The sequence below is a fragment of the Populus euphratica genome, unplaced genomic scaffold (genome assembly GCF_000495115.2).
Source record: "Populus euphratica unplaced genomic scaffold, PopEup_1.0 scaffold545.1, whole genome shotgun sequence".
Taxonomy (NCBI): Eukaryota; Viridiplantae; Streptophyta; class Magnoliopsida; order Malpighiales; family Salicaceae; genus Populus; species Populus euphratica.
The window spans coordinates 111,326-121,239 of record NW_011500419.1 but is presented as its reverse complement, the minus strand read 5'-3'; the positions used below and the strand labels follow the sequence as shown (position 1 = coordinate 121,239).

Below are 9,914 nucleotides of genomic sequence, written 5' to 3'. Positions count from 1 at the left end.
ATCTATAAAAATAATATAATATTTTTTTCATTTGTAGTTTGTATAAATTTTAAATCACTAATATCTGAGTGAATTAAACTTGAAGGTTTACTCTTCTTTCAATTAAATAAAAATAAGTTTTTGTGAATTTTGACGGGACACAAATTTCATATTTATAATTTTTCTTAAAAATCATTGTTGGTAATAAATCAAAATTTATGACATTATTATTAATATTTTCATTCATGATTTCAAAAGTCATTACATTTATTTTATTTTGAAGAGGTCATTATTAAGACACCCCTTTTCTATAAATATTTTAGCTTTAGAGTCCAAATTTATCACTATCAATAATCAATTTAAAACTATTTTTACTCAACAATGAAATCAAACTTTTTCATTTTAATATTAATAATATGAAATATATTATAAATTGTGAAGGGTCAAACTTTTTCAAAGTGATTTTCAATATGATATTTCCTTTTAGAAATGGATGAATTTTTCATGTAAAAATAATTAATAACTACCTTATAAATAAAAAATATATTTTTTTATATATATAATTCCACTAATACCACAACTTAAAAATTTTAGTACTTTCTTTTGTAAATAATAACGAACATGTTTATTTCTAAAACTTTATAAGGAAGGGTGATCAATCTCATTGTTAATATTAGCTTCAACAATCATTCCTCTCGATTCATGCCATGATGAGTGACCAATCAAATTTTTTGTTTGTCAATGGAGCTTTCTAGAGAGGTTGCGGGGGTCCCCCCCACCCAAAAAAAAAAAAAAATCGGGGCAAAATCCCACATGAGGGCAGAGCTAAATTAAGATAAAAACGACGTAGGATGGCGTCATCACTTAGCAAACCGCTATTGCGCGTGAAAACACTAAAAGGGCACTTAAACGACGTCGGGAGAAGGAGTCCTCCTGAGGAGAAGAAAAACCCTAGGGCCCCTTTTCATCTCATCCCGATATAGTCTCTCACCCGCGCGGCGATATAGTATCTGCTGGGAGAGAGAAACGGTTCCCTTTTTGTGTAAATCTAGAACATCTTTGAGAGTGTAAAATTGCAAAAATGAGTAAGGCAGCAGCAGCAGGTGGAGCCAAGGGGAAGAAGAAGGGAGCATCCTTCGTCATTGATTGCGCCAAGCCAGTGGAGGACAAGATCATGGATATCGCCTCTCTCGAGAAGTTCCTCCAGGAGAGGATCAAGGTTGGTGGGAAGGCCGGTGCTCTTGGTGACACTGTTACCGTCACTCGTGAGAAGAGCAAGATCACCGTTACTTCCGACAGCAACTTTTCTAAGCGGTACTTTCTCATCTAACTTTCTTTCTGTCCATTGCTTGGATCTATCCTGTCATCTGTGCGTGGATTTTGCTCTTTGAATAAAACCTCCTTGATATGATGCTAAATATTAGATTTTCTGGAATAACAATAAATAATTGTCTCGGCATTTCCTTAGAAAAAATAAAATCAGCAAAGCATGCTCTTAGCCTTCAATGCAGTTGCAGATAGTGAATATGATGAAAATCAATGTGATTTCTGGACTTGTTCCGGATAGTTGAGAATGGGGAATAAGGCATTGTTATCGGAGTCATTTTGCAGATTGGAAAACAATGATATCTGAAACGAAGTTGTTTTTCCCTTTTATGCAAATGACTGAGGAGCAACTAGTGGGAAGCAGGTTCTCTTTGTCTTTGCATTGATAGAATGTGGTGATTGGTATTCATTTTAAGATCTCTGAATCGTGTCCACCTCATACTCGATATATAACCTAAATATTATTTCATATTATTTGTGTTTTTTTTTCCCAGGTATCTTAAGTACTTGACCAAAAAGTACTTGAAGAAACACAATGTGAGGGATTGGCTTCGAGTTATTTCTTCAAACAAAGACAGGAATGTTTATGAATTGCGTTACTTTAACATTGCTGAGAATGAGGGAGAGGAGGAAGACTGAAGACTTGGTACACTATTTTGTCAGATTGTTTACTTATTTTAGGGCCTCCTTTATCTATATCAGCTGTTGGATCTATAGGCTTGTTCTTTGAAATTTTTGGCTACTGATATGTGGATTTCTATTTTCAATTTTCATGTATTAGATGTTATTAATACCATCCGAATTTCTTGCTAGAGTTTGTCTATAGAGATTGGCATGGCTAGGCTTTTATCTATGCCTTCTCTTTCACATCATTATAGTTGTTGCCACCCATGTTTTGAATCAATGCATACTCATGGTGGCTGTTGCTTTACCTCTACTCTATTGCATTGGTGTTTGTTATGAGTTTCTTGTTTCCAAATGAGAAGGATTGCAGCTTTTCTGATGTTGTAATGCCTGGTCTTGTACCTTTTATCTTTGTTATTCAAATTATTAGTTCGGGATTAATTGATGACATTAACTATGTTCTGTGGTTCGAGTTGATGAGTTTTGGATTAGAATTACTGGTATTGCCTGCTTTAGTGAAAGGGAATGAGGTTTGTTTTTTAGGATTGCCGAGCTTGTGATTACTCATTTTGTTCAGCACAATGGTTCTGGTTGACCTTTATGGGAGGCAGGACCTATTGAGGAGGCATGGAATACCATAATCTGTTCTCAGAGGCATGTCAGGGATCTTATGGAGTCACCGGGGATTGAGAACGTCTTCAGATTAGTTGAGGTTGGTGGTACTTTTCTTGAGTGTTTTTTTTTTTTTTTTGAGTTAAACCTCATGAAAAATGCCCAATATTTTGAAGAGGAGCGCAGAGGGTTAATTATGTGCGAAATACAAGTGAGGTGTTGCCAAAACTGGATTATCATAGTGAGAAATTGGTGGTTGCCCTCTGCATTTTAAAGAGAAGTCTAGACTATGGCGTCTTGGTGGTTGCTGTGATGGCCACATCAATGTGAAAGTGATCCCTGTGGTGTTCGATCAGGAGATTGTTCCCATGTCATTAAATTTCTTCCAGTTATGGATTAAAGTCACGCTAGTAGATTTAGCAAGACTATCAGAAAGAAATTACCAGTTGAATGAAACCAGACAATACAGGAGCTAGCTGAATTGAAGTCTGCTCAGGATAGCTCATAAAAAATCGTTTTTGAATCATAGTTGTTTGTTATAAGTAGTTTATGAAAATAAGTTCAGAAATAATCTTAAGTTGGACGTATAAATAGAATTCACAAGTTAAAAGTCTCTCACCACTTTATAACGAACTTTGGGATCAAGTTAAAAGCTACTTCTTGCTAAATGTATCTGTGATTTTTTTAAGTCAATATCTCATGCTTAACGGAACCTAAATTTTTAACAAAATGGTGGATTATAGCTCTTTCCTGAATTCAAAGCATTTAAAGCTCATTGAGATATTTACTTATGACCTAAAGAAGGTCAGCTTTGTAAATGCTTAATTATTTTTTTGCCGGAACTTGTTACAAATTAAAAGTCAGAAAATTGATTTTAAAATTAGAGGGTTTGTGGGTACGTCAGTTTGGTTTTTACTTCAAAAAAGTAATTGAATTAATTAATTTTTAAAAAAATTCAAAATTAAAATCAAATCAAAACTAATTCAAGCGAATCAATTTTAATTCGGTGTTTATATTTTTATTGGCCTTACTATGGCTTTTAAAAGCCTTGTAATGGATTTTAAAAGCTTACTCCCGATTGCCTAATTTCTTATGTTTTTCAATTGGTCTTCTAAAAGCCTTTTAATTGATATAAAATCCTATTCTAATTTACCAATTGTTTTTGTCTTTTTGTTCGTTTAATTGAGTTATTTTTTTTTAAGAGCTACTTGGTACTCACAATAATATCATAATACAGTATGAAATATTAATACATCAAATATGATAGTAATTGAGCTACTTGGTACTCACAATAATATGATAATACAATATCAAATATTATTACATCAAATGTTGATACAAATAATAAAAATAATTTTTGAACTAATTATCATTTGTTATCATAAGTAACTTTTCACCAAATTCTAAGTTGACATATTGGAATGAAAAATGAGTTAATTAATAAATCATAAAGTAAATAGTGTAAATTTATAAGATAAATTACCTAACTCAAGGTTTACAATTAAAAACCATCAATCAAAATTCTAATATTGAATAGAATTGATTTATAATACAATTAATTTTAATAACAAACAAGTGCTTGAATGGTTGCTACAAAACATCATTTTGTAATTGTGCAACTTTGAGTTGAAAATCATTATTTTTCATCCATTCTATATTTCCACATTAACTCATCTTATATTTACATTGCCAATTATGTTCTTTTACTTTATCAATGTGCTTATAAAACCTTCTAAATTTTATTTAATTGATTCTATCTTACAATTATTTTTAAAAAGGTTTCACTCACCACTATTTTTTTCTTTGCATAGATAAAAAAACAACATAATACTAAACAGAAGTAGGATTACAATAAATATTTAGAATATGTTATTCTTTGAAAGAAAATAAAAAAAACAATAACAAAAAATCAATATAAATAAGCTCTCTAAACTTTTCAAACATGAACTAGCAAAGTGCTTCTAAAAAAGCAAACTGACACTGAAAAAAAATAAGAATTTCTATCCTATCATCCGATTGCCTTGATGAGAAATAATTTTTGAAAATTTGCATTTGTAACCATTCAAATGGGTTAAAGATTCTCACCTTCAATGATTATCATAGTTTTCTTTTTATAATGTTTAATAGCTACCAAAATAATCCTTGAGATCTAAATTATAGATATTTAATTCATGCATTATATCAAGTGTCCTAGTCTGTTATAAAGGGTGTTATAAAGGGAAGGGAAATAATTCACAAATCATAAGTTGATGTCATGAGAATGGATCCATGGATTTACATGCACCTAATTGAAGCTACAAACATAACAATACAACTATTAAAGTTAATTTGACAAGGCTGAAGAATTTCATAAACAAGGAATCGATCAACATGCATTTTTAATAAAAAAAAAAACATAAACACAATACAAGAAAAATAAAAGATTTACATCAACAAACATTCAAAACCTAGAAATACACCATTTCACTCACTACAACACCAAACTTGACCAACTTTACTAATTTCTAGAAGTGTGTAAAATCTCATGGTTCAAAGAGAAAAATACAAGCTTTAATAAAGACAATAAGATATAAACCAAAACTATAGTACAATACAAGTTTGAACAATACAAGCTTCAGATAGAAAAAACCTTGTGGCACACTAATAGATTACAGGCTTTACCTAAAAAGTCCTTCAAAGTTTCGAGTAATACTTTAACAATTGAAAGTAGGTTTTGGTAATGACAAGAGAAAAGTATTATTATTGTCTTGAATAATGTCAATTGAAATTTCTATAATAGGACATTAGAGAAAAATGCATGTAAGTATTTTCTAATAAATGACAAAAAAGTTGTATCTACATAAAGAAAATAAAACATGACATTGTAAAAGGAACAACTAGATTCATAATAAAACAAAAAACATAGTAGGCTTATGTCTTAAATAAGAATTTTGTATCACTAACTTGAAGAATAAATAAATTTGTTGCAATTAGGGAATTGGGAGAAGAAAGATACATAAAGGACTTAATAATATAAGAAGAATTAACTGTTTAAGTAGTCATTATATTCAAATGATGTGTATAAATAAAACAAAGACATGTCATTTAAGTAATGTCGTGTGTTTTAATTAACTTTCATATTTGTCACGTGTGGCTTAAAAAATAATAGCTGAGGTGCTAAATTCGAGATTAATTTTCTCTGCTAATAATTTATTTTTATTGTACTAGACTTTATAAGAAAAAAATTAATAAATTAAGTATTACTCCAAGGAATTTAAAGATTCCTTTCACTCTCTCTCTCTCTCTCACACACACACCTTTTCTTATTTATCTTTTATGCCTTTTTTTTCTTCCATTAATTCTTCTATGATTTCTTAATTGTAAATATGAAAATTTAGTTTGCTACAAGTGGTATTAAAGCAAGCATATTTGGATTCTCACTATGCCTCCTAAGATGAGATTTTAAGATGTTAGGAAGGTGGACGAAACTGTCAACTAGGAGTATATACAAAAATATGACCAACTTTAATAGCAGTTTAATGATATAAAGGTTGATACTAATGTAAGATTCACGAAGCTTAAAGAAGTTATAAATGCTCTTGTTTATAGTGTGGAAACATCATTGTAGAAGCCTCAACTTTCTACTAGTAAGTCTAGTGCCATCAAGGCACTACAATACCTAATTGCAGAGGATTTTTTTACCAAGTTCAACTTGCCAAATAAAGGTATACCTATAAAACATGTAAACCAAAACATGATTTTCTTGTTTTTGAAGAGATAAATGTTCATAAGTGGATTTATAAATGTAATTAGTATTTTGATGATGAGCATAAAAAACTTAAGTTGGACTCATATTATTTGGATGAAATGGTCTTATATTGGTATCAAAATTTTATGAGAAGTTTGGGAGGACAAAATGTGTCTTAAAAGGAGTACATGGAGTCTTTATGTTGTAGATTTGAGGGGAAAGAAAATAATCCTTTAAAAGATTTAATTTGAAATAGAAGAGTAACTTAGAAACTTACATAAAGGATTTTGATTTTCTTTGGAATATGGTTAAAGTTTTTAAGAAAAATACCATGAGGTTTTCCACTGAGGGGATGAAAATAGGGGCTAAAAACTTAATTAAGATGTTTGAACCAAAATCTTTAAAACAAGCTTGTATATTAACCATGTTACATAATAACACCCTTACCTATAAATATTTCATCTCTATTCCTAACAAACAAAGTTATCATTTAGTCACATACACATACCAAAACAAGAACTACCCACCATCTAGCTACAACAAAAACTTACAGACACAACACAACAACACCTCTAAATCAATCCATACATGCATTTTGCTAACCTTAACCATAACCCCATCAATACCATAAGAACCATTAGACTTATAATGCATAAGGACCTAGATGAAATGAGAGCTAAAGGCCTTAGTTTTTGGTGTGATGACAAATTTGTGCTTGGATACAAATGTAAGAACAACAAGCTTTATTCATTATAAGTTATTAAATCAGAAGAAAAGGATAATGAGGAAGAAGGTGTGACTGAATTTGAGGTTAACACTCATAATTCACATATATCTTTAATGCTCTAGAAGAAGTTACTGGCCTAAACACTCTTACAGTCACCAAGAGAGTTGACAAACAATTATTGTTTATCTTTGTGCATTCTAAAAGCATAAAAATTTTTATCAGCACCCATATAGCTGATAGGTTGCATTATAAGCTAACCAATATCAAACCCCTAACTGTTTTAATAGCAAATGGTGGAACAATGACCTGCATTTCAATATGCAAAAACTTCCAATGGTTGATGCAGGTAGTAGAATTTGTGACTGATGTTTTTATTTTGAAATTAAAAGATTATAATATGGTATTAGGAATTTCATGGTTGGTTAGATTGAAAACTATCATTTGCAACTATGAAGAGATGTGGATGACATTTATATGGCAAGGTCAAGAAGTGATTCTCAAGGGAGATGATTTAGTATCAGTGAAAGATGTTAGATTCGAGCAACTAAATGACTTATTAAAAAAATACTAGATTAGTTTTTGAAATTAATCTATACAAGTTAAGATTTATTGAGGACTAGTGTTAAAAAAATATAATTGATGTCTATTGTGTTACAACCTTGTGCTAATGAAAATGATGCTTTTAAAACTTTAAAGGTGGGTTACCAAGAATTGTTTAAGGAACCTAGGGGTTTACCACTACCAAAAAGTCATGACCATAATATACTATTGAAAAAAAAGTCTAATCCAATCAACCTTAGGACTTATAGACACTCAAGTATACAAAAGGATGTTGTTGAGAGGATGGTCAAGGAAATGTTGCATTATAGAATCATCCAGCACAATCATAGTCTTTTTGCTTCTCTAGTGGTCCTAATAAAGAAAAAAGATGGGTCATGAAGGCTATGCATTAACTATAGGACAATAAACAAACTCACAATGAAGGATAAATTCCTTATCCCTCTAATAGATGACCTTTTGGAGGAGTTAGTTGATGCAATTACTTTTTCTAAAACTGACCTCAATTATGGTTATCACCAAATAAGAATGTCCCATGAGAATGTTCATAAGACAACATTTAAGACTCATAATGAGCATTATGAATTTATAATCATGCCCTCTGGCTTAAATAATACCACAATAACATTTCAAAGTTTAATGAATGAGCTATTCAAGGTTTATTTGAGAAAATTTATTTTTATGTTCTTTGACGACATCTTTATCTGCAACAACACTATAACAAAACACTTAGAACACCTAAATATTGTATTTAAGTTGTTGAAGGCTAACAAGTTATATATTAAGCCCGACAAATATATTTTATATAGTAATCAAATAGAATACCTTTGTCATGTTATTTCTGAAGCAGGGATGTCAACTAATTCTTAAAAGATCAAAGCAATTTTGGAATGGGACATAATAAGCAACATTAAACAATTAAAAGGATCCTTAGGTCTTACTAGTTATTATAAGATATTTGTAAAAGGTTATGACACTATCTGCAAACCCTTAACTATAAGTTTGGTTAAGTAGTTTATTGTAGAAATAGATATTAGTAGTGAGGGAATGAAGGCAATCCGAATGTAGAATAGACACACCATTGTATTCATCAGCAAATCATTAAGGGCAAAACAACTAGCACTCTCCACCTATGAAATAGAGATGCTAGCTATTCTTCATGCTGTCAATATTTCAAAATCCATATTGATCACATTAGTCTCAAATATTTACTGGAGAAAAAGATGACTTGAGAATTCATATATTAGCCTTGAAAAGGGACAACTGTTGCAAGTGGGGAATTGATAAAAGAAGGATACGTGAAGATTGGCCAGTAAAGGAAGAATTGACTGTTGAAGTAACTGTCATGTTAAAATTATGTATATAAATAAAACAAAGACATGTTTAAGTGATGCTATGCGTTTTAATTAACTTTCATAGTTGCCACGTGTGGCTTAAGAATAAATGGCTGAAGTGATGAATTTTAGATTAATTCTCTCTACTTATAATTTTTTTTATTATAATAGACGCCATAAAAAAAATTTTTTTTATTATAATAGACGCCATAAAAATTTTTTTATGAATTAAGTAATACTCCAAGAAATTCATATATTCCTCTCTCTTTTTCTCTTTCTTTCTCCCTTACCTTAACTAAACTTTTTTTTTCATTATTATTATTCTTCATGCCTTTATGCTTCCATTAATTCTTCTCTGATTTCTTAATTGTGAATATAGGAATTTAGTTGGCTCTAAAACCTTTATGATAAACTCTTAATCAATCACATCGACAATGATCTTCTTAATAAGATAAAAAGATAGAGAGATTGAGACTGAGAGATTGAAAAAGACAAAGAGCTTAGGGTAGTTAGGTCTAATAATATTAGATCTGATAATATTTAAGTAATTAACTAGTAAACACTTTATAATTATTATTTTTGGCATTGATTTCTCAATTGATGTGAAAAGACATGTAAAAATTGACAAATAAGATATAGAGAGATTTGAGAGGGTGTGAGAAAAGAGATAAAGAGAGTTTGAGGGGCTGGGTCTAATAATATGCATTAGGGTTAGATTAAATGAAATTTTAATATATATACTCGGTTCAATTTGGTTTGAACAAGTTTGATTCAGACCGGTTCAATCAATTTCAGTCTTGTAGAATTAAAACTGAACCAAATCGATTTTTTTTAATAGTTTATTCAATTTTTTTATGGTTTAATTTTTTTTAATTTTATTAGTTTGTTGGGTTTTTTTGTTTGATTTTAGATATTTTTTGTTTTTACGGTATAAAAGCATTTTAAAAAATATTCAAAAGTAATATGAAATGCACACGTTGCTTATGCCCATATTCCTGTTTCTTACTTTTAATTATTTTTGCGCCCC

The 9,914-nt window shown here is 30.3% G+C and overlaps 1 protein-coding gene across 1 annotated transcript; it reads left to right on the top strand.

Moving 5' to 3' along the window:
- Positions 1-910: 910 nt before the first annotated feature.
- LOC105114562 (60S ribosomal protein L22-2-like) lies at positions 911-2,312 on the top strand. The gene is made up of 2 exons (XM_011011138.1): positions 911-1,293; positions 1,800-2,312. The coding sequence occupies exons 1-2, from the start codon at positions 1,061-1,063 to the stop codon at positions 1,942-1,944; spliced, it is 378 nt and encodes a 125-aa protein (XP_011009440.1). The 5' UTR covers positions 911-1,060; the 3' UTR covers positions 1,945-2,312.
- The last annotated feature ends 7,602 nt before the right edge of the window (positions 2,313-9,914 follow it).

What these genes read in the sequence shown, in the direction of transcription:
- LOC105114562 (XM_011011138.1), top strand. Translation starts at nt 1,061, where the DNA reads ATGAGTAAGGCAGCAGCAGCAGGTGGAGCCAAGGGGAAGAAGAAGGGA. An exon ending in GACAGCAACTTTTCTAAGCG is followed by an intron (nt 1,294 to 1,799) that starts GTACTTTCTCAT and finishes TTTTTTTCCCAG; the next exon opens with GTATCTTAAGTACTTGACCA.